Genomic DNA, 25,058 nt, shown 5'->3' on the forward strand with positions numbered 1-25,058 from the left:
TTATTTCAGTTAGCCTAATAGCTAGTTTGATTTTCATTGAGAGATGATCTTATGGAAAGTACTCCATGCCAATCTCTAGGTATGGTGAAGGCTTTGTGATGATGTGGGGCTATTTTAATTCCAAAGCCCAAGGGAACTTTATCAGGATGCATAGTATCCTGGATCCATGAAGTAACTGGCCTTTAAAAATAAAAATCTGCCTGCCTCTATGGGAATTTAACATAGGGGTGTCCAAACTTATGCACCCTGTATTTTAAGGAAGAACATTTATTTATTTATGATACATTATTCATTCACAAAGAAAATTGGTGTCCTTAAAGGTTGGACTTTTCCTATTTTTTTAAATTAAGGCATTAAGTTAAATTTCCAAAAGATGATTTCTTATTCCTCTTTTTAGTCAACTTTAGCATGGGTGTCTAAACTTATGCATAGCACTGTATATTGCTGCCTTTCTACTTACGGAAGGGTGTTTTCTGTAAGAGGTTTATATTGAAATCAGGCTTATATTGAACCCCCGAATTACCAGCTAAATCCAACTGCAAACCCCTCAAGGAAGATCAAATATTAAATTGAACAGCATTATCTGAACTTGTCTTTTTTTCTCCTTCTGTAGCGGCTCACATTGGCGTGGGCATCAGCGGTCAGGAGGGGATCCAGGCCGTCCTGGCATCCGATTACTCATTTTCCCAGTTCCGTTTCCTGCAACGACTTTTGCTGGTACACGGACGCTGGTCCTATCTGCGCATGTGCCGTTTTCTCTGCTACTTCTTCTACAAGAACTTTGCCTTCACTATGGTGCACTTCTGGTTTGGGTTCTTCTGTGGGTTCTCAGCACAGGTGAGAGATTCATTCTGAGGCTCAAAAAAAAGTTATTTATGAGGTGATGTCATGACCTCTGTTTACTATGTTTTCTTTGATGTAGACTGTCTATGACCAATACTTCATCACTCTCTACAATATCGTATACACATCCCTGCCGGTGTTAGCCATGGGCATCTTCGATCAGGTAAGAAAAAGAAAACGTATATAAAATACTCATCTTTGTTTGCATTTGATAAGAAACTCACTTCCACCTCAAACTTTGTCTAATTCAGGATGTTCCTGAACAGAGGAGTTTAGAGTATCCAAAGCTGTATGAGCCGGGCCAGTTGAACTTGCTGTTTAACAAACGAGAGTTCTTTATCTGTATCGCACAAGGAATCTACACTTCCGTGGTTCTGTTCTTCATTCCATACGGCGTTCTCTCTTACGCCACACAGAGCAATGGAGTCCCTCTGGCAGACTACCAAACTTTTGCAGTAACTACTGCAACGGCCCTTGTCATCGTTGTCAGCGTCCAAGTGAGTCCATGTGGTAAAGTTGTTTAAGATTCAACATCTACACCCAAGTAGTGCTTCTGAATGTATATCTGGTTAGCAGTTCTCATTTTGTTATTGTTTGTTTAAGGCTGTGTACTGTGACAATACATTTTGTAACTATTTTGAATGGCTCAAGCTTTTTGTTACTTCTTTATAGATTGCTCTAGACACTGGTTATTGGACTGCTATAAATCACTTCTTTATATGGGGCTCTTTGGGTACCTACTTCTCTATCCTCTTCGCTATGCACTCCAATGTCCTGTTCAGCATCTTCCCCAAGCAGTTCCATTTCCTTGGTGAGTCAGCACTCTTTGGCCCAACAGAAATCTTGAACAGAAACCCACATTTGATAACGTCTATACAGTATGTGTCACATCATGTACAACTTATCAGCGAATACATCTGGAAATGCAGATAGCATTGACTCTACAGTATATTCATTACTCTTATACAAACTGTCTTATATGAAATGTTTATGGATACACTACCATACAAGTTTGTGGTCATTAAGATTTTTTTGTTGTTGTTGTTGAATTTTTTTTATATTTTTGTTCTGCAAGAACACATTAGTGATAATTAATTTAATTCTTAATAAATTTGTTAAAAATCTTATCAAGTAAATACTGTTCTTTTGAACTTTATCAAAGAATCCTGAAAAAAGTATCATAGTTCCCACAAAAATATTTAGCTGTTTTCAACATTGTTTATAATAAAACATGTTTCTTGAGCACCAAATCAGCAAATTAGAATGTTTTCTGAAGGATCATATGACACTGGAGTAATGATGATGCTGAAAACTCAGCTTTACCATCACAGGAATAAATTACACTTTAAAATATATTAAAATTTAAAAATATCCCTGTATTTTTACTTAATTTTTCATTAAATAAATGCAGCCTTTCAAGCATAAGAGACTTTTGAACAGTAGTATAGCGAATACAACTATTTTAAAGAAATAGTTTTCCTAAAAAATTAACATGTAAACATGCATATAACAACAACAACAACAACAACAAAAATTATATACAATGAAAAGTAAATATACTAAAAAATATATTGTCTTTAAAATACCCATGGATTTTAAATTATAAATTATATATTGTTTGTATTTTATCTTGTTCAAAATGTGTGTGTGTGTGCATTTGGTGTAAATATTTGTTGCTTATTTTGTGTTTGTTTGCATACCATGTGTTAATCTACCACAGGAAGTGCCCACAACACACTCGGACAGCCAGTGGTTTGGTTAACTATTGCTCTGGCTACCATCATCTGCATTGCTCCAGTGCTTGCGTTCCGCTTTCTCAAACTGGATCTTAAACCTCAGCTCTCAGATACCGTAAGTATGCGTGTGAGACTAGTTAGTCTGGCCTAAATCTTAGGACATCTTTGAATTTGTTTTTGTTTCCACATTTTGTGTTTATATTCAACCAAACATTCATTATTAGTATATCACAACAAAGATCTGTCTTACACAATACTTTAAGGATTAATATAAGGATTATATATAATAAACATTCTCAATTTTCTATGTGATCATTGAGTAAATCCCTAGTGAATTGTTTTGATTGTGGTTTTTTTGCATGTGGTTATTTGCATTGGTGTTAGTGCGAGTGAAATTGTGTTTTTTAATGTTAATATTAATATAGAGATATATGTTAGTAATTATTATGGACATAATCTTGTTAATTAATGTTAATAATATCAGTATTACTTTATATACATATTATATCTATTTGCATAAACACAAATATAAATCTAAAGAATAAAAAACAGTTTGTTGGATAACAAAACTTCTGGTTGTGGGATTGTTATGGTTGGTTGACTGTTGTACATTCTGATTCATAGCATAGATCATATTTGTTTCACATCAGTAGGTTTGACATTTTGTAGTTTCTGGTTATCCCCTACACTCATCCTCGCCCCTTATTACATTCTCACTCTCTTTCTGCAGGTGCGCTACACTCAGCTTGTGCTGCAGAAAAAGCGGAAGCCTGGTGGGCGTGCGGGTCGTGGAGTGGGCGGTTCAGGAGTAGCCAGTGGCAGTGCTCTTGGTCGCTTGGGGAGAGGTGGATCTCGACGCTCCGGTTATGCGTTTGCGCATCAGGAAGGCTTTGGCGAGCTGATCACTTCGGGAAAAAATATGCGGCTGAGTTCACTGGGTCTCGCTTCTTTCGCTTCCCGCCACAGCAGCAGTTGGATCGATACCCTTCGTAGGAAAAAACACACAAACAGCCCTGGTGTGCAGAACACCCCGCCCACCGGAGATGACAGCGCCGCCTCCTCTCAAGCCTCACCCTTTTCCACAGTAAATGGTCGTCAGGACACAGTGGCAGGCGAGGCAGGGCAGCAATTCAATGAACCCGTCCTCACTCACAGCCCTGATGATATCGCTCTCAGCGTGCTCAGGTGTGCAGACAGAGAGATGGGAGGATGTAGTACTGGAACAGTGCAGGTAAATATACATCTTAAAACAAGTTCAAGCACAAACTGTATACAGATACACCACATGCAGGCCAACATACACAAATATAGGGCATTATTCAACACGGGACAGAAGGTTGATTCGTTAGGCGCGCCTGACATTTTGTGGATTGACAAAAAAAGTAAATTTCCCCAAGGAGAAAACAGCAGGAAGCAGAACTATTAAAACCACTTTCATTTCTCACTTTTTGCACATTGTAGTAGTCTCAGCTATAACTGTCATGAGTTCCTCAATAATTTGGTACGTTTGGGGTCAGTAAAACATTTTGTTTAAAAAAAAAAATAAACTAGTTTTATTCAGCATGGACGCATGACATTGATCAAAAGTGACAGTAAAGACTTCTGCATTGTTACAAAAATATTCTATTTAAAAGAAGTGTTGCACTTTTGAACTTTCTATTCATCTAATAATCCCGAAAAAATGTATCACAACATATTAAGCAGCACAACATTGATAATAATAAGAACTGTGAGCACCAAATAAACATTGAAATGATCATTTTGACACTGAAGACTGGAGTAAAGATGCTGAAAATTCTGCTTTGCTATAACAGGAATAAATTACATTTTTAAATATATTAAAATATAAAAAATTGTTATTTTAAATTGTAATGATATTTCACAATATTGCTATTTTAAAAATAAATTCAGCCTTGTTGAGAATAAGAGACTTCTTTTAAAAACATTGAAAAATCTTACCGAATCTTTAGAGTGTGTGTATTACAAAAGATTATTAATACACAATATACAAATTATTAACTTTAATAGGGCTGTGGTGTAGACTATGTAAATGCTCATTTAAAATCAGAAAGCCTAGCTGTTTTGGATTTTCCACTTCTTTTTTTTTTTCTCTTTACTTTGCAATGTTTGTTCTTTGGACATATATCTCACACTGTGGAAGAGTTTCTTTAAATTCTCTTCTAAAAATATTTAGCTTGACTATGAGAGATGGGACCAAGCAGCTGTTGACACGCCATGTACATGGTTGCGGTTGCAAAGGGCTGATTTAAGAGCCAAATAAATTTGATTTTGAATGATTTCTGAAATAGTACACAACACTATTTTAATTAGTATTAAGTTATTGTGATGTCCCTGATCCATTGTTTTAGGTAGGAAGGTATACAGTTTTAGTAAGTAGCTTCAGTTAATTAATAGTAATGTGATTGCATATAAAAACAGATGCGCTTTCCTTGCAATAACATAATAGACACACAACAAAAATGACTGGTGAGAAAACAACAGTTAAGAAAGCATCTGATCATAGTGATGTGGATGTTTACTAGGGGTGTAACGATATTCGAACCGAACCGAAAATCCGCGATACACCACCAACGATACGAATCGCGATACTCTCATGGCGTACCGAACACGCCCGCCCCGCCCCCATTGGACCTCATGTCTTATGTGTACACAACGAATACAGCGTTGTTGCCTAACCACCATTAACCACCATTAACCACATTTAATCGCAAAAAGCTCAGTGTTTTGTTACTTTCGATAATAAGCAAGGTGTAATCTTTCAGATTCTGTCTATTTGACCACGAAATTCAAACATGAAATGTCGTTTTGGCGCTCTTTGATCTTGCGTGACAAGCTCCTCATTTAAAGCGGCAGCGCGGAGCGCGAGTAAACGCGAGCATCTCTTCCTCAGTTACAGAATAAACATGAATGGACACCTGAAGGTATGTTGAAAGATACAGTATATTTACTGAAAGGCATCATAACTCGTGTAATCGCTAAGTCAGTGTTTCAACAGCGGAAATACGTCAATAAAACACTTAGTTTTTCATATAGCTTTATTTACCTCAGGCAAGTCATTCAGTGTCCACAGCTTGTTGGTTTGCTAAGGAAATGAACCCTTTCACTAAATAAATGCACTATATTAGCCTATATATTATAGTTTACTTAACCTGTTAATGACATCTTGATTATTTAATGTATTTTTAAAATATCTGTCATGAAAATGACAGCAACTGTGTAAATGATTATATTTCAATAATAAATTAGAGTAAAAACATATGTTAATGTAAAAACTGCCTTATGTACAGTTTACATGTTTTCATACAATTTGTTACTTGAGTGTTGATTATTATTATATCTAAAAATAAATAGCAACTGAATTTAGGCTAAAAGTCTAGGCTCTAATGTCTTTAATGTTATAGTAATGTGAAAGTAAGGGCTCCTGTATAGTTTACAGCATTAGCAGATAATTTTTTCTTTTTTATAATTTATCCTTGTGAGACGTTTACTTGTAATTGAATTAATTTAAAGACAAGGACACAATTTGTTAATTAAAGCACTGTTTAAAAAAAAAACTCCACCCCACCTAAATGAACCGAACCGAACCGAGACGTCAAAACCGTGGGACGTACCGAACCGTCAGTTTTGTGTATCGTTACACCCCTAATGTTTACACAAGCTCTGCAATTCGGCACTCCAGTCTCAATGGACTGAAGAAATTAACATACTGTAGATATTAAATTTGTATCCACACAAATTGTAATTTCTTCTGTTCAGTTCATCAAAGTCACACATGAGTTAAAACATGAACACACTGAAGAGCTTCTTTATAGTAGAAAATTTAAAAAATGGAAAAGCTACACATTAAAAAAAAAAAAAAAAAGTCCCTGAGCCCACCTACCTATTGCATAATCGACTTGGACCATAGTAGTTTAAAGGTGCTTACTAGCTGGAGCAAACTTTTCCAGGAAGTTTGCTTTGGCAAGCTGTTTCGACCTCCCGAACCGAACTTCATTTTGGCCTGAATGTTTTTTAATTGACGTCACATCAGTTCGTTCTTTGATTTTGCTTGAAGTATATCAGGGCCTCAAGAGGCACATTTACTCTAGTGCATTTTATGTATGTAGTATGGTCATTTGTTTTTTTATTTTTTATTAATCCTCTTATTGATTCTTTCTTCTAGGAAGCACCGTTTGTGTGGAAGGGTTCTGGAGCTCGTATCAGTGGTGCAAGCAGCCCTGGACCTCCTCCCATTGCAGAAGAAACTTCCAGTGGCGAATGATAGATAGACAATACCAACTGGAATCCTTCATGTGAATGCTCATGTTTCTGTCTGAGGACATGACCAGAGAAGACAGCGCCCCAGACAGTTTAGGAGTAAACACGCTTAAAACACACATGGAAATGAATGCAGATTTAGTAGACAAAAACTGTGTATGTATACAGACAGCACAAAGAGTTTCACCCCTCGCATTTCCTGTATTGTTCCCATTCTCAGATTTCCTGTCAGTGAGAAGGACAAATTTGGTGTCATTTGAGCTGTTTACGACTGAGTTTTTCATTCTAGCCAAGTTAGCAGACAACAAACCGCTAAATAACATTGCCACGGCTGATATTACATCACACCTGACTACCAGCTATAGCTGATATCAGTTGTTTAACTAAATACATATTACGTTGCACTCAAATACACTTTTAGATTAATTATTTTTAATTTGGAGACAGGAAAAAAAGCTCCCAATTTTTTGCATTAAAACGTTTCTCTCAATATCTTAGCTTAAATGTATCAATACATATCACAATATATTAATACATTACACACAGGGCTTGACATTAACACCCGCCAATCCGCCAAATGGTGGATTTCAGTGTCGTCTAACAGTCACTCCCATTATACACTTTGGTGGGTTGAATTTTATAGGCCTATATAAATATATATTTTTTTCAATTGTAGACTTTTAAAAAGGCATCTGAAATAAACTAAGTGCGTTGTAGCGTTGTCAGAAATATAAATTTTTCGATACATATCGATACTGAAATACCTGAAACGCTTCCAGTACTCATTTTCCACAGAATAGATACTCAATACCAGCTGCGCTTTCTCGCTCTCTCATGATCTCTCTGACTGCGAGTTGACACAAATCCGCTTCTCCTCAGTCGATCGTTTCATTTGCTCCAGATGAATATTGTTGCTGCTACAGGGCTTGAATTTCTTTGTGGGATTGCACATAATTTTACTAATTCTCGCAGATTTTGTTCTCACACCCAAAGTCTGCGCACATAAAGCCGCCTCTCAGTACTAAATTGAGTCCTTTTTCTCTGCTTATTGTGCTTAAACAGTCAAATACACACAAACTAATGTCAAAATGCCGGTCTTGGCGAGTATTCACGTGAACGCAGTCAGTTATGTTTTAAGTGAACGTAAACAGTTGAGAAAGAAAACGCATGTGTAACAGTACAAGTGCGTCAGGTCGTAAAGGGGTGGTTCAGGATTTTGGACATCGGACCTCATTTCCAAGTTAGCCTGGGTGTTTTTTATCAGTGGAGACAGTTTTCAAAAAATTTCACCGGTGCTAGGCTAGCGCGAGTCAACGGTAACTGCTAGCCTGCCATTAAAACAGTTTTACCCACTCCACAGTACACCAAAAGCAAATAAATTATAACGCCAGACTATCGATGTAAATGTCTGTTGAGAGAATAATGTTAGAAATCAAACTACCCTTTCATCTCAATGATCGCATTACATTTACAGGAACTAGTTTTTTAGCAGCGCCGGAATTTTACTTTGCTCCGGTTAGTACTGCGCTGAAAAGTAAACACAGAACAAAAGCGGACTACAGTCGGGACTTCTAGCTAGCTAGTAGTAGTCTCGGTTGCCTAGGTAACTTAATATCACTCCGCCGCTGCTGTAGACTGTGCTAATAAATGCAGGGAACAAAGTATAACTATTGCAATGCGATGAAAGGGTAGTTTGATTTCTAACATTATTCTCTCAACAGACATTTACATCGATAGTCTGGCGTTATAATTTATTTGCTTTTGGTGTACTGTGGAGTGGGTAAAACTGTTTTAATGGCAGGCTAGCAGTTACTGTTGACTCGCGCTAGCCTAGCATCGGCGAACTATGCAACTGGAAGGACTGGATGAAAAATGTTGAAAACTGTCTCCACTGATAAATAACACCCAGGCTAACTTGGAAATGAGGTCCTATGTCCAAAATCCTGAACCACCCCTTTAAAGTTACAGCAGCCTAATATACCTCCCACCAAATTATGAGATAATATTAAAGATGTCTATATAGCAGTTTTTCCCCATGGTAACAATGTCAAAATTGTGGCCGGTGAAAATGCTGAGTGGCTGGTAACTTAGGAAAACCACTAGCCACAGTGTCCGGTAAGCCAAAAAAGTTATTGTCAAGCCCTGATTATACATAACAGTTTCAAGTAATGATTATTCAAGTATTACTGATAACTAAATGGCCTGCAGCTATATCAGGTTTAAGATTTTTGTGTTCAAATTGAGTAGTTCTCTATCTTTTTCATTTGAAATCTCAGTCAGTTCAAGGATTGTTTTTATCTCTATATATTAAGGGTGGTTTATCTTTTCTTCTGCTTTTTTTATCTCACAGTGGATTTCTTTCTTAGGTCTCATACTGTTTGGACAATTTTGTTAGCATATTGTTTTGCTGAGTCAAATACTTCAGCTTTTTGTCTGTTTGTTGCTCAGAGATCAGTAAATCTGCAGATTTTCTGTTTTTCCCCACTGCTGAAAATAGCACTAAGATGTGTGCGGTTCTGTGTGATAAAACGCTACAGTTCTCAGTGAGAACGTGACTCTGCTGGATGAACCCGTTCTTCTTCATCCATGTCTTTGCACCATATTGGTGCTCCAACCCTGACTACTTGACTAGAAGTCCAATTCAACCCCAAACTCTGCTCTGCTGGACCCTTGAAGGTCTAGCCATTTGCCCAACGGTGGTGCATTGATCCAGTGGACTGTGATAACAAGTGTGTTTGGACTTTTTTTTAAGTTGTATTAAAATAATTAACTTAAGAGTTACCAAATGGAATCCACCTTGACCATTCTGGTCTAAATGTGGCCTTTACCAGTATTTGAATTTAGGTAATAAGAATGTAAACGCAATGGTGTGTGTGTTTTAGTATGAGATAGACCAAGAAAGTTGATAAAGATGTTTGAAAAGTTAATAAGCTCCATACTTGTCCTGTTCCCTGTAGAAGTTAGACCTAGCTCTCATACTGTTAAATGGGTAACAATTATATGCCTTAAAAGCTAAATGTGTGAGTGTTCATTTTTTAAAATGTATATCTCTTTCTATATCCACACAGTAAAGTATTTACATTTAATTGCAATTATAGGTTACAGGTCAACTCAGAATCTAGTAGTCTCTTGCAGTGTCTGTTAGCCAAATTAATGGAATGGTCCATATGACCTGTGAAGTAAACACCCTGCTGTTGTGAATGACCCTAGTGAAAAATGGAATTTAGATGGATTAAATTATTTTAATCAAGTGAAAAAAAAACTTTTTGTCTAACTACGTTTAATTGATAAATAATTTCTAATGGAATGGTTCACCAAAAAAAATAGCATTGTCATAATTTGCTCACCATAGTTCTAAACTATGACTTTCTATTTAAAGTGTCCTGAATTGCACTGCTCACTTTTTTCCATGCAATGAATGTGAACTGAAGATGTAAAAAGGACACAACACCATTAAAGTAGACCGTGTGATGTGTGGTAGTGATGCCCTTTTTGTGAACGATTTGTTCTTTTGAGTCGAATCTTTTAAATGAATCAATTCATACGGTTCACAAGACTGTTGTTTGAATGATTCAGTCACGAATTGGGCTAATTCGGTTCTAGAGTTCATCTTATTATTAAGATAATTAGAGTTCAGATTATTAATAAATTATCAATGAATAGCGAACACGAAGTTTTTGAGGCTTAAATTTCTCATTTTGTGTTCAACGGATGCCAGACAGTCAAAATGGGTGGATAAATGAGGGAATCATTAATATAACTTAAAATAATTAACGTGTCCAGCAGCACCTCAGATGTATTTCGACCTGATGTTCTGGTGACCCTCATCGACATATTGGGTCATCTACTACTCTGTAGTAAAAACCTGACCGCAAACAGAAATAATTCGTTTCTCGGTCTTTGCCTTGTCAAATAGGAACTTGTTTGTCTTTGCGGTTCGCAGTTTCGTAAGAGCGGATTTGTTAACAGATAAAGTCTAATGTGCGGTAGGAGAGGAAGGGGCAGCAGTCTTCTGCTTCTCTCACAAACAAACGGACTCCGGATCGTAATCTTATCTTGAAGCAACTGAAAGTATTTTTTGTCAAACGAATTGTCCTAGATCTGTACAATGTTTCAAATAACAATGTAAGAGTTTTAGATAGATCAAACGCCCGTAGGCTAGGCTATACGTTTTTTTAGGCTGTCTAAAAATTTGATGTGAGGATGTAGGCTAAATATCTCGTTTAACTTGCTGAACAGGTTGACATTATGACCCGTTATACTTTTGCCTATTTTGTTGGCTGATTCTTTTTTGGTAGTGAAAAATGATGTGGACCCGATTTACACTCGTGTTTCTCTTCGGTGTATTAGCTGCGATTAAAGTTCAGTCTGCACAAGAAGATGAGCAGTGTCCTCCACAAGGTAGGCTAATTAATCATTTCATTTCAAAATACAATTGAGAATTTTAAGAAACTGAAATCAGTCATACTTGTATTGCAGTGTGTTGTAGCCTAACTTTAAAAACATAAATTAACTCCTTTATGGGTTTGTTAGGTTGTAGTGATTCACTTCTGACTCAGTGGTTAATGGTTAATGATGAGCGCTTGTGGTAAAGAAGCTATTAATAGACATTCCTATGATAATTTTAATAGTCTAAATAATCCCATTTCATTACGGGACTTTTAAATAGTTAACTGTGAGCTGTAAATAAATAAACCCATTAAGCCCACCGGAGAACATAAGAGCAAAGCAAGAATTTATGTTTGTTTCTTGTTCCAGGCAGGTGTTATTACATTATTTTCATTTAAACTGTTAGATTCACTTTATTTTGTCCATTTTTATATGATATTCACATTCAAACGGTCTTACAAACTTTTAACTTTGCCGTCATCAAAAAAAAAAAAAAAAAAATCATAACATTTTAAAAACCATCATTAAAATAAAATGAGTTAGGCCTATCACCGTACCAATTTTAATTTAATTTTGAGATTTTTTTTTACGTAAATTTGTATTATTTAAATCTGTATTTGACAATGATTTACATTAAAATTATTTAGGCTAGATCTAAATTTACATTGTCCAAAAATTATGTCTGTAACATCATTTCCACCACATGAAAAGAAATTATGACTGCACACTCTCTTATTATTGCCAGAGTTTCGGCAAAACAAGTAGCCTTTTTCATACTTGACAAAGGCTACTTGTTTTGCCGATACGTTGAATAAAATGTTCTTAAGAAAGTGCTGGTATAATTTCTTTTCATTAAGATTCTCCTTCAACTTGCACCTCAAAAGGTGTGTGTTTGCTTTGCTGGATATCATTTCCACCACAACCATGCTTTAGCCCCTAATTAAAGCTAGAGTGAACTTGTTTGCTAAATAGACAGCAGTGTCTGTCAGTAAAGAGCATGCTTGAAATAAAGTAGACGTGATGTGCGAGAAAAAAATAAATTCTTATAAATTTCACTTATGATGAAAATTTTGGTCACACTTTAGTTTAGGGTTCAATTCAAACTATTAACTATGATTTTCACCTCAATAAACTCCTGCTGCTTATTAATAGTTAGTAAGGTAGTTGTTAAGTTTAGGTATTGGGTATGATTAAGGGATGTAGAAAATGGTCAGGCAGAATAAGGCATTAATATGTGCTTTATTATAAGTACTAATAAACAGCCAATATAAGCAACTAGTTAATAGTGAGAATTGGACCCTAAACTAAAATGTTTTTTGTTTTTTTTATTGTGTATCAATCAATCAAGTTATAGTCTCAAATACATTAAATGCTAGCTATTTTAGACTCAGCAAAACAAAACTGTCTGTCTGCCTTTTTTCTTTGTCTTTTTAAGTGATTTCCATGGCAAAATGTTCTTAAACGCAATGTAGCCTATATTTTAAGATGTGGTAGAAATGACCATGAAATTAAGGGAACAAAAGACAGAATTCTTCTGTGATTCGTGTTTGTCCACTACTGGGCATTGTTAGTGGACAAACTAAATAAACAAGTGAGAGTTTATTTTCTACAGTGCCGAGAGCCAAAAGCGCCCATAGTTTAAGGAACACTTGTCATGCACAGATTTAAAAAAAAATAATCATATGCATTAATGAGCATTTAGGCGTTATGTATTAGCAAGTGTTTGTGTATGCACATAGAAATGAAGCATATAGTATATGGAAATAGTATAGATTTTTATAGGCTTTCAGTATATATTTATTGTTTAAAAGTGCCATGAACTTGGAGGAAAAAAAAGATTTATCAGTTATTGTCTTTCTAAATTTCTTTCACATTACGTATAGAGTCCTTTTATAAACAAGTCTGGTGTTGTATTGCCTTTGCATCATGTCCAACTGGTGCAGTGAACGAGTGATTGTGAAGAAGAATCTGAGGGATTTTAATAAAGGGAAGTGAAAGCAAAAGTACCTCTTTGTTGCATAATTTTGTTCCATATTTAGCCAACGCAATGAACTGTGGGTACAATTGTACTGTATATACTCACCCAAGTATGAATACATGTACTCAGACTAGACAACAGTACACGTGACAAAGCCCAGCTGTGCACAGAATATTCTGCAAAGGATTATTAATGTGATTAATGATCTAACTGCTGTATTCTTCTTCAGAGCCCCCTCCTGGAGTTTTGGTCTTGAAGTTAGGAAGCAATGTTGTGCTTGGCTGCAGAGGCGATGTCACTGTGGACGACGTGCCGTTGGCTTCGACCGGTGTCATGAATAAAAAATATAGAAACAAGCAGAGAGAAGACATCACTGTCAACTGGACGTCCCAAAGAGTCCATGCTAATGCTACGCAAATAACCAGAATGAAGGGAGATGCTACAATTGGAACCTACCAAAAGACTGATTCTGGTATATATACCAAAACTAAAGGGGACACAACGGTCACTGTTAAACCCCCTATAACCATAACAAAGGAACAAAGCACTTCTAGACGTGTTTTGCGTGCTGTCAGTCAAACTGCTGGTCATGAAGAAGAGGCCTTTGGTATCACCATGGGGACAGATCCTGATAAAGATGATTATGAGGACTATGATTATGAAGAGGAAGGGTCCAGGGTGACACGAGGCATCAAAAAGCGAACACAATGGACTCTCAACGGACGACGAGTGCATGCTGGAGTGGAGAGGGGAGGGATTTTAAGACGTCCACATCTCAGCTTGGCAGATGCTGGGAATTACAGCTGCTACAGAGGAGAGAGACTCGTTTCCACATTCAAAATCAGCGTAGGGGGTGAGGACTTTCTTTCATAGGTATATTGATAAGTGATATACAGATACACAGTACGCAAAAGAAATTCACATTCTTGTGTCACATTCACAGTGCCCCCAGAGAGACCCACTGTCTTTTGCTACAGGAAGTTTCACACCAGTAAGGTCCGCTGCGATTGGACGTCCAAACATCCAGTAACCCCACGGCCGCTGTGTTACCTACTTCTTAATAGAGGGTGAGTGTGTCTTTGGTAAACGGACAAAGACAGACTGAATTTATTTAACAGTAATCAGCATTTTTAGGACTAAATGACATGCTGTCATGCCATTCCAAACTTTTTAATCGCATTCAGTTTTGTGTGATGTCAGGTTTCTGGTGTGTTCTATTCAAAACACACAAGGAAATACTGATTCAAAGTTTTAAGAAGAAAACCAAAACGCAGGAGAGTATAAATTAGAATGAACACACTGAACACAGATAAAGACGACACGGCGCAAAGAACAGGCAGAACTCAGGGTTTGAATACACAGGGGTAAACAAGGAAACTAAAAAAACAACAGGTGAAGTAAATTAGTGACTATCTGGCACACACTAGGAAACTAGGGCTGTGTCTGACATCGCCCCGTATACCCTTAAATAGGGCACTATTTGAAGGGAAAGCCATTTGTACTGGTGTCCGAAACCGTAGTAGTGGATGTTATCGAGTGCACTCATTCAATCCCATAACGCACCGCAATAACGAGTGTACAACTGATGTACGCTCAACGGCTAGAGAATACCCATAATGCACTGTAAAGGTAGTGCCGAATGAATTCCCGCTTCTGACCTGAGGATGGCGTCCACAGCCCTATTCCACACTGCTGATCCAATGTGGCTTGTAATATCATACAGGTATAAATTCGTTTTTAATTGATTATTAAATTGTTTAATTAAGATTTATACATGCTAGTTGCCATGGCAGAGTTCAAGATAAATCTTTTCGTCTTACTACTGGAGCTGCCAGTTTGCCTAGTTTCAAATGATTATTAAAGGGTACATAACATGCACAGTTTCACCTAATCTCATGTTAATCTTGAGTACCTATAGAGTAGTAGTGCATCTTTAATATCTCCAAAAAGTGTTTAGTTTTATTATATTTATAAAAGAAAAATACAGCTTTCCGATTCTCTCCGGAAAAAGCCGAGGTCCTGGAGGCGGAGCTATAGAGTCAAGCGGTAGTGCTTGATTTCCAGCAAAAGACAGAAATCTGATCCAGTTGTACTTACATGAATGGGGTCTTTTATCACTGGGACCGCTCCACGTTTTAATAGCAAACGATTTGCAAATCCAGCGTCGACCTGGGCCTTGTTAATAAAACATTCGTCACTGAAATGACCAGAAAACACAACCGCACTTGGTACACTCCGTTGCTGCCCCGGAAAAACAAACTGCATCCACTGTTCCTGTAACACTGGGTTCTTTGGAAAGCTGGACACGGTAAGCTTTCCCTCACATCCAAAAACACACTTTTTTGGAGACATTCTTGAACAAATCCTATGCAGTGCTGGCTGCCGATGATTTCCTGTTGAAGCGCGTTGATGTGCGCGGTCTCGCTCTCCTCTGGTCGACGTGTGCGCGGGCGCGCTTTTCCGAGAGAAATGCTCATATAAGGAGTTCCACTCTCATCTACGTCATTAGATCCACCATCGAAAAAAAACAGCCGAAACTTGTACCAACCCGAAAGTAAGATTTTCGGCACAGAAATTCTCCGTTATCCGTCCAAAATATTTTTTTTTTAACTTTGCCCATGTTTAGCATGAGAATCCATCTCTTTAACACTGTAAACAACTCTGAATACATGAAACACCATTGTACCTCCCCTTTAAACAGCAAGCACAAACTATGCAAAAGTGGCAGGCTGGCAGCCCTTCCGGCGCACGTAGTGTACGAATTCACTCACTCGTTTTCATTCACTCCTTCAAGTGGACTATATAATGTTGTAGGGAATAGTGGAAAAATGTCGGGAATAGTGAATGAGGGTATAAGGGGCAATTTCAAACACAGCCTACGGTATGTCAACATACAAATGTCAGGGAACAGGAACAAAACAGAACTGGGGGGGGGGGTTAAATTATGAAAGCATCATTTGATCTCTTTTGTGCACTTCTCTTCCTCCTTTTGTCTCCTTCCAAAGATTGTTTGGTAACATCACTCGTGTGGCTTGTTCAGCCTCCCGGTACCGCTGTTGGTGTGCTTTCCCCATGGGGGAGGGTGACAGAGATCCCCATGTGGCAAAACTGTGTGTGTCTAACACAGCCGGCAGTGCCACGAGCCCTAGTCTCATACTCAGGCTACATAATATCAGTGAGTGCTTGTGTGTTTTTCCGTCCTGTAGGATGTTGATTAGTTACTTAGTAATTATTAGTTAAGCATACCACTAATTTGTTTATGAAATGAAAATCTCTTTTTCTCTCTCTGTAGTTAAGCCAGACCCCCCGACCGGAGTGAGGGTGAGAGCAGTCGAGGGACAGAAGCAAATGCTTAAAGTATCCTGGTCTTATCCTAATTCCTGGAAGCATGGCTACTATGTCCTGCATTTTCAGCTAAGATACCGACCACAATTCGCTGAGAAGGTAGAGTTGGACGGCTTGTATATAATTATGCATAGATCTTTTGGATGAAATGGCACAATGGCTTACCTTGGGTTATGAGTCTGTATTTATGAGTGCTTGTATTTGTATTTAGTACCAGTCAAAGTTGATAGATGACAATACAGACAAACAACAGTCCTGGACGATTTATGATGCTCTGCCACACACTCAGTATGAAGTGCAGCTTCAAGCCAAGGATGAGTTTGACGGTGTCTGGAGTGACTGGACTGATACTGTCTTTGCAGTCACTTGGTCAGGTAACAAAATACATGGTCATTTTTAATACTGCAAAGAAAACACTGCCATCAGTAACATCTATCTATCTATCTATCTATCTATCTATCTATCTATCTATCTATCTATCTATCTATCTATCTATCTATCTATCTATCTATCTATCTATCTGTCTATCTGTCTATCTGTCTGTCTGTCTGTCTGTCTGTCTCTCTCTCTGTCCACCTAAATACTATACATCTATATAAAACTATTTACAAATTATATAAATGTTGGTGTGTGTGTGTGTGTGTGTGTGTGTGTGTGTGTGTGTGTGTGTGTGTGTGTGTGTGTGTGTGTGTGTGTGTGTGAAAACAGTACAAAACTGTTCAAGTGATCCACTTTAATCAAACCTGATTGAATCCATGCTTTAGTGGGAGTCTTTGGCACAAACCTGTACTATTGATTTTAAGAGAGCAAAGATCAATGTTCATCTGACAAAAGTCTCTAAACACATTATTTTGGGTCCTGTCCAGATGGTGTGATTCACTGGGAGACTAGGAGAGCATAAGTTACACTGTTTGCATTGGGAAAAGCATCTGATTGTCTATTGGACATTGAGCTTTCAATAAATTGGGCAAGCTCTCAAAAAGAAGATGTGCAAACAAACGTCCAAAATTGTAAATGACAGCTTTAAATGACAGTGTTCAAAATTTAAAAAACACCCATTAAGTTGAAGACCCATTTTGATGAAGTCTGTCACATTGCATTAAGTGTCGGGTTTATAATTACCTCTTGTATTTGTAGACATTGAAAAAATACAGTTTCTATAATGTATGTACGCATTTCATTGTCTTGTTTTCTAGCGTAAAATATGCAAGAACAAAACAAAATACAAAGTGAAAATGCTCAAAGAAAATAATTGACCAGACTTTTTTTTTTTTATATTTTAATCAATAATTCTCTAAAAATAAGAATTAATATTTGATACAGTTTTGAGGTTGGAGAAGCAAAACAACAGCTTTAAGGGTGCAACAGCCATTTATATTTGCCCTTAAAAACACGTTTGTACATTTTAATGTTTGTTTGGGTTTCTTTGTAGCTCCTGAGACGACGACTTCCTTTGAGAGCATTACCTTGGTGAGTTCATTCAATACAATACCACACAGAAACACACTGACATATCTATACATGCACTTGAATGCATCCACATACACACATACGTTCACATTACTATATTTAAACCTTATGTTTGTTATCTCTTCCGTCTTTCAGGAACCCTTTGAGATGTTTCCTGAAGGTTCTGGAGAAGTTCCTGGTGTAGGTGAGTCTGAGCAAGAAAACATCTCATTGTTCTCCTTCAGGTACTGTTACTCACACTTCTGGTAATTCTATAATGAAACGAGAAAGAAAATTAATGTGGTACCTTACCAGAAAGCCAAAACAGGAAATGGTCACTACAACATGTTTGGAGTTTAACAATGTGCTGTACTTTCCAAATGTTTCAGCCTTCCGTGACATTTCACCTCTGTCCTCACTCACTCTTTCTATCTCTCAGAATCAGTGGTAATTGTTGGGACTGATGATTTTGGATATGCTACCGTGTGGCTGTACATGTCATGTGCTTTTGGGCTGTGTTTTATTGTAGCCCTCACCATGCTCACGGTCTTTTTCTTAAGGTAAAACTCTTTCCTATCACATCCATCTTTTAATGTCCAATTAGCGATTTCTTAGCTCTGAAAATGTCTCTTAAAAAGTCAAAGTTTTACCCGTTTTCATTTTGTTCTTGTGTCTTCTCAGGAATAGGCTGCATTTCATGTCTAAAATAGGAAAACAGACTTTGCCCTTTACATTCCTCCTACATTCCTCTCGTCCTCTTCCTGCTCCTGCTCCATCTGAGCAACTTCCAGAGGAGGGAAAGTTACTGATGTCTCCTTCCAAGCACAGCCAGCAACACTTCCTTCCCGTCCAGCCAGAGGAGCATGAGGGCATTCATCTGCAAAACATGGATTATTTCTTGTCTCAAGGGACTGAGGGTGTGCCATGGAAGATAGACAGACATGAGTAAACTGATGAAAGCTCACTGTAGTACATACTACATTGACTAAGGATCACACACTGTTTTTATATGGTTCAATAACAGTGTTATGAGTTTGTAAAAAATTATCGTAGACTAAGTAATTCAGTATTCTCAGTATTCTTTCTTGATATTTTTGACTACTATCAAAACTATTTGTAAATAAGTATTTTTAAAGCAACTTCTATAAAATGCCTGCCATCTGTTGACCATGACAATCTCACATGTGAAGCTAAAGCACTTTTTATAAAGCACATTTTTGAATAAGAGTGTCTGCTTAATGCCTTGGTACAAGATAATCTTAATCAATACAAATATATATATATATATATATATATATATATATATATTGACTCGTCCCTTGTTGATGAAAAGAAATCAAGCATATGGTGAGTAACTTACAATGAATGCATGGGATTTTTTAAGCAAACATGTGAAGCTTATCATTTTATAAAAGATTAAATCTTGTTGAAACGTGTGTGTTATTTGAGATGTAAAATCTTTCTTGTAATTTTTAGGGTTTTATGCATTATAATGTCAAAATGTATCCTAAACAAAGTTGTAACATTGTGTAACTTTACACAGATTTTTTTTTTTTTTTCACACCTAGATCATGTTGACGCATTGTTTTCATCTTTTTTGTTTCTGCAATAATGATACTGTGGATTTTAACATTTACAGATTGGCCCCAATCATTTTTATTGTAAGTGATTCACTGTTAAACCTTTTTGTTTTTTTAAAGAAAGTAAGACATTTTTGTGGTAATCAACATTAGTTTAACTTATTGAACCTGGAATAATCCTTTATATGTAAATAAGTGTCCGCCTAGTTATAAAGGCAAATAGAACATTGGAAATCACCTGTTGTAAGAAGTTGTGGCCTTATGGATTAGTGATAAGCCATGCAATAAAAATCCTTTTCATTCCGCATAACATTAACCACATGTTGTAACGGTTTGTCCCAGGATGAAGAAGACAGACAAAGTACTTAAAATAGAAACAGTGTTTATTAATCAAAGATATAACCATAATTAAAGATTAACTTAAATACACAGTGATGATGAACCAAATACAGGTGTTGAAGAATGTCCACGGTAACCAATGGCTGGCAGGAACAAAGGAACAGTAAACAGGTAACTGAGCAGACTGAGTGAAAACAAACACAGAATGTTCATGTGACACATGTCAGTTTACCCCAGGGATACTGTCTTAAATGTGAAAATGGCATACAACCAGTACACTCTAAACAAAAATGGTGCTAAATAGCACTAAAAGTGGTTCATTGGCTTGTAATCATAGGGGAACCACTTTAAGTGCCATATAGCACCTATCTTTAAAGGTGCTATACAGCACCTTTGTCAAATGGTGCTATGTAGAACCATAAGAGGTGCCATATAGCACCTTGGTTGTTTATAATTGCTTCAACAAAAATGGTGCTCAACAGTACCCAACAGTGGTTCTTTGGCTCGTAATAATAGGGGAACCTCTTTTGGTACTATATGGCACTTAAGAAGCTTTATAGCACATTTGTCAAATGGTGCTATATAGAACCATTTATGTTTTTGTTTTTTTTACATTTGAGGTAGTAGGGCCCATTATCATGCCAGATACTACAATTGATGAGCCAATATGCTTCTAAATGACAATTACTTACAAGATGGATAATTAATTTCTTACCAAATCGTGGCTTAAAAGATTCAAAATCCTGTACTAAAAGCTTACTGAGAAACAAAATACATTACACATTACACTTTCAAAACAGTTTAATTCATTTCTTTCAGTTGCAAATAAAAACATTAACAACACTTGCTAACTGAGTTGTATACCCTAAAAAATAGAAATTGGAACTGGAAGAGGCCAAGAAAGAGAGAAAGAGAAAAAGAGAGAGAGAAAACTCCTGTCTATGCACAGATTAAGTTGTATACCCTAAAAAAATAGAAATTGGAACTGGAAGAGGCCCAGAAAGAGAAACTCCTGTCTATGCACAGATTGAGTTGTACACCCTTTTAATCGTGACAGGAAGTCCGCCTGTATCCTTCATTTTTAAAACAACACACTCCAAAAAGGTCATTGTCTTTTTCAGTCCTTTAGGATATTGGATCCCAAACAGAAAATACACACAAAGGACGAGGCCCAGTGCCATCGAGATGTCCTCACTCTCTTCTGTAATTGACTGGCCATCCAACATGATCGCAGTGTGGTCATACTGCATGGGATGACCCTCCCTGCAGCCTTTAAGCACCATTTTAGGTGTTGGGGTGTCAGGCATGCCCCTGGGGGAGAGGGGATAATAGCACCATCTTCTCATATTTATTTGAAAGGCAAACCTTAAAAATATTTAAAGCAATAAGCCCCTTGAAGCCGTGTTTTACAGTGAATTTTTTGCGCAGTAACACTAATGTAATGCGGTCACAGGTGTTATGTTTGTTGAGTAATTTGCAACGACTTCGAACGCGGCCCAACAAATCAGAATCAAGGACCGGAACTATCCGTTTTATAATTAATTTTAACTCCTGTCATACAACTGCTCAAATACTTTTGGCCATTAACTGAAAATGAATGTAATTTTCTCTTCACTTTGATGGCATAGTTTCTGTAGACCAGCAAACAAAAAACTAATGTCTGCATTGAAATCATTTGCACAACAAAATGAGCAATAAGTGTAGTGCTTTGATTAGATTGTGCTTCACACACTGTCGTTAACTGTTCATGGCTCACCTCAACTTCAAACAGCAACCCCGAGTCCTCCTTAAACAGTGCAGGCAAGAGCAGAATAGCTGCGTCCAACTGTAGGCCTTTAAACAAAAGAACATCATCAGGTTAACATAACATGGTGGATGCTTTTACCCAATAGGTTTTCTTTGTTTTTTAAACATTCTTTACTAAGACAGTAATTAGTACTACTCTTAATTACCCTTAACTAGTAATTAGTCATTACTATTACGCAAGACAGATACATGCAGGAAGGTATGATCTCAGGCAAATAGGGTGTCAGTCAGTGGTTAGGGCTGTAACGATATGCGATATGAAACCGAAATAGCGACACTCAGATCCACGAACCTGTGTCGCGGTGTGAGAAGGCAGAATCGCGACAGAGTGGGGGGTGTGAGGTGTGGGAGCTATTCATCCTCAACACATCCTTTTTCAGTCGCGGAAAATACTTTTCAATACTCATCTGGATTGAAGCAGCAAACATTGTGTAAGAGTAAAAAAAAAAAAATGACATAACATTATTTATAATAAGTTTGATTGATTCACAGCTCAGGAGTTTGATTGATACCAGACACTCCATAAGACCAGGGCGGGACTGGAGGGACAGACCAGGGCGGGACGGGAGGGACAGACCAGGGCGGGACAGACCAGAGCAGAAATGTCAGTCCATCGGGCGGCCAGAGCAGAGACGACAGTCCCTCGGGCGGCCAGGGCGGAGACTTTCCCTCGGGCGGCCAGGGCGGAGACTTTCCCTCGGGCGGCCAGGGCGGAAACGACCCTTCAGGAGGCATGGCTCAGGAACAGGAACAGGTACCGGCTCAGGAACAGGAACAGGCACCGGCTCAGGAACAGGAACAGGCACCGGCTCAGGAACAGACACTGGCTCAGGAACAGATACGGACTCCTGCTTAGGAACAGTAACAGACACTGGCTCAGGATCAGACACCGGCTCAGGAACAGACACCGGCTCGACGGCGGCCATCTTGTCAAGGGACACAAACTCGGCGGCGGCTATCTTGTCTGGAAACACTGGCTCGGCAGACGTGACCTGAACAGTCTCTGGATCGGCAGATGTGACCTGAACAGTCTCTGGATCGGCAGAGGTGCCAGGTCGCTGTGGTGGCGCCGGCAGGGCGAGCAGCTTGGGTGGGGCCAGCAGGGCGAGCGGCTCGGGCGGGGCCAGCAGAGCAGGACGCCTGGGCGGCGCATTAGGGATGGCAGTCACCTCCGGGATGGTCTCTGGGTTAGGAGCCACCGGACAAGTTGTTGTGTAAGGGTTTCTCCTCCTCCTCCTCCGCCACCAGACCACCGGACTCGAGACCACCAGACTCGGGACCACCGGAACAAGGTCCACGGGGACAGTCACGGAGGGAGTCTTCCTTCTCCTCCTCCGTCTCCGGACCACCAGACTCGAGACCACCAGACTCGGGACCACCGGAACTGGGACCACCGGAACAAGGTCCACGGGGACAGTCACGGAGGGAGTCTTCCTTCTCCTCCTCCGTTTCGGGACAGTAGTATAGTATAGTATAGATAGTACAGTATAATGTGCACTACTGCTGAATTATATTTTAAATTTAGTTTGTACATTGCTTTTTAAAATACTAACCCCCGGTTTCACAGACAAGGCTTAAAGGGTTAGTTCACCCAAAAATGAAAATTATGTCATTAATGACTCACCCTCATGTCGTTACAAGCCCGTAAGACCTCCGTTCATCTTCGGAACACAGTTTAAGATATTTTAGATTTAGTCCGAGAGCTTTCTGTTCCTCCATTGAAAGTCAATGGACGGCATACTGTCCATGTCCAGAAAGGCAATACAGACATCATCAAAGTAGTCCATGTGACATCAGTGGCTCGATCTTAAGTTTATCAAGCGACGAGAATACTTTTTGTGCGCAAAAAGTAAACAAAAATAACGACTTTATTCCACTATTCATTCCTTCTCTCTGGTACGAGCTATTTCACGTAGTGTAACTGCGTAGCGCGTCTGTGTTGTACGTCACACATAGGCTCACTACATAGATATAAACACTAGATGTCGCCTTGTATACGGCAGTTCATTGGAACGAATGCGTCAATAGAGCCGCCATCTTGGAACAGGGGAGCCCCTACTCTTTAATGCATCAGCGTCAATGTAGGCAAAGGTCTAACGGAAATAAAATCACCATAAATCGTCATGAATGCGAATTTCTAGTTTTTTTTTTTTGTTCGTTCCAACGGTCAGACATGTAGTTATCATCGAGTCCAGAGAAAATTTGAGGTTTTAATATTAAGATAATCTACTTCTTTTTCAAAATATAATGTATTCAGTGGCGGCTCCAGAAAATTTTGATTGGGGGGGGGCAATGGGGGGTCCTGTTCATTTCAAGGGGTGTCTCATGAAAACCAACAAAAAATACAGTGGACACGGCTAATAACTGCATATTACTGCTACTAAACAACAAAAACAACACAGACTATCAAGTACTTTGTTTTTAATTAATCAATTGCAGTTTGCAAACAATATGCTTGAACTTTAATTGCCATAGCCACACCCATGACAGAAAACATATTTACAAAATAGTATCTATTCTCATACTCTCACCACCTTTTGATTGCCCTACTCCTACTACTCTCCAGTCTCCTCCTGTCTTCTTCTCTGCTCTCTTCAGTCTCCACAGGTGTGATTTACTGCAACATATGAGTTTATAGTACACATGAATATGTTAGTATTTATGCTAAATACAGCAATACAATAGCAAGAGGTTCACTTCACTCACCAATATATTGACAGCTCTTACTCTCCAGTCTCCTCCTGTCTTCTTCTCTGCTCCTCTTACTCTCCAGTCTCCTCCTGTCTTCTTCTCTGCTCCTCTTACTCTCCAGTCTCCTCCTGTCTTCTTCTTTGCTCCTCTTACTCTCCAGTCTCCTCCTGTCTTCTTCTCTGCTCCTCTTAGGCTGTGTCCAAATTCAGGGTCTACATCCTTCGGAGTACTCATTTGAAGGATGTTACGTCACAGCGCCGCGACGAAGGCTGTCCAAATTCGTAGGATCCTTCAAATGCGGCCCACAAATACGTCCTCCTTTTCCCCGAATTGGAAGGATGGGTGTGGTGGATCCTTTCCCGTCCTACCTATCCCATAATTCTTTTCGGCAGAGCGTAATGGCGGAAGAAGCGAGCGGTAGTGGAGTGGGAGAGGAGTATGCTTTTCGATGTAAGTTTTTTAAAAACTGGCTTTTCAAAAAAAAAAAAAATTTTCAGTGGTTGAATTTTTTTTTTTTTTTTTTAATAAGGAATGGCCAAAGCTCAGGCTTGTCATGTATTTAACTTTTCATTCTTGAATAAGAATTGTGAACACCCCCATACTGAGATATAATTTAATTTTCAC

At 38.3% G+C, this 25,058-nt stretch overlaps 2 protein-coding genes across 3 annotated transcripts in view; both read left to right on the plus strand.

Annotated features, from left to right (window-relative positions):
* The window catches only part of atp8b2 (ATPase phospholipid transporting 8B2), a gene marked incomplete at its 5' end in the record, with an annotated part of 44,114 nt that extends 36,234 nt beyond the window's left edge, over positions 1 to 7,880 (plus strand). Inside the window, 7 exons of the mRNA XM_081388102.1 lie at positions 614 to 837; positions 923 to 1,006; positions 1,095 to 1,340; positions 1,516 to 1,654; positions 2,564 to 2,694; positions 3,310 to 3,810; positions 6,763 to 7,880. Coding sequence (XP_081244228.1) covers positions 614 to 837; positions 923 to 1,006; positions 1,095 to 1,340; positions 1,516 to 1,654; positions 2,564 to 2,694; positions 3,310 to 3,810; positions 6,763 to 6,861 — 1,424 coding nt within the window. The 3' untranslated portion in view covers positions 6,862 to 7,880. The remainder of the gene's footprint in view (positions 1 to 613; positions 838 to 922; positions 1,007 to 1,094; positions 1,341 to 1,515; positions 1,655 to 2,563; positions 2,695 to 3,309; positions 3,811 to 6,762) is intronic.
* A 2,551-nt stretch (positions 7,881 to 10,431) lies between these two features.
* il6r (interleukin 6 receptor) lies at positions 10,432 to 19,336 on the plus strand. 2 transcript variants are annotated; one of them, XM_081388104.1, is made up of 10 exons: positions 10,432 to 11,258; positions 13,454 to 14,077; positions 14,168 to 14,291; positions 16,230 to 16,399; positions 16,517 to 16,668; positions 16,781 to 16,943; positions 18,002 to 18,039; positions 18,175 to 18,223; positions 18,458 to 18,578; positions 18,700 to 19,336. In XM_081388104.1, the coding sequence occupies exons 1-10, from the start codon at positions 11,162 to 11,164 to the stop codon at positions 18,965 to 18,967; spliced, it is 1,806 nt and encodes a 601-aa protein (XP_081244230.1). In that variant the 5' UTR covers positions 10,432 to 11,161; the 3' UTR covers positions 18,968 to 19,336. The 2 variants fall into 2 exon arrangements, with proteins under 2 accessions (XP_081244230.1, XP_081244229.1); XM_081388103.1 differs by having other exon boundaries at positions 10,855 to 11,258; positions 18,002 to 18,223.
* The last annotated feature ends 5,722 nt before the right edge of the window (positions 19,337 to 25,058 follow it).

Source organism: Scardinius erythrophthalmus, assembly GCF_964197995.2.
Source record: "Scardinius erythrophthalmus genome assembly, chromosome: 16".
NCBI classification, from domain to species: domain Eukaryota; kingdom Metazoa; phylum Chordata; class Actinopteri; order Cypriniformes; family Leuciscidae; genus Scardinius; species Scardinius erythrophthalmus.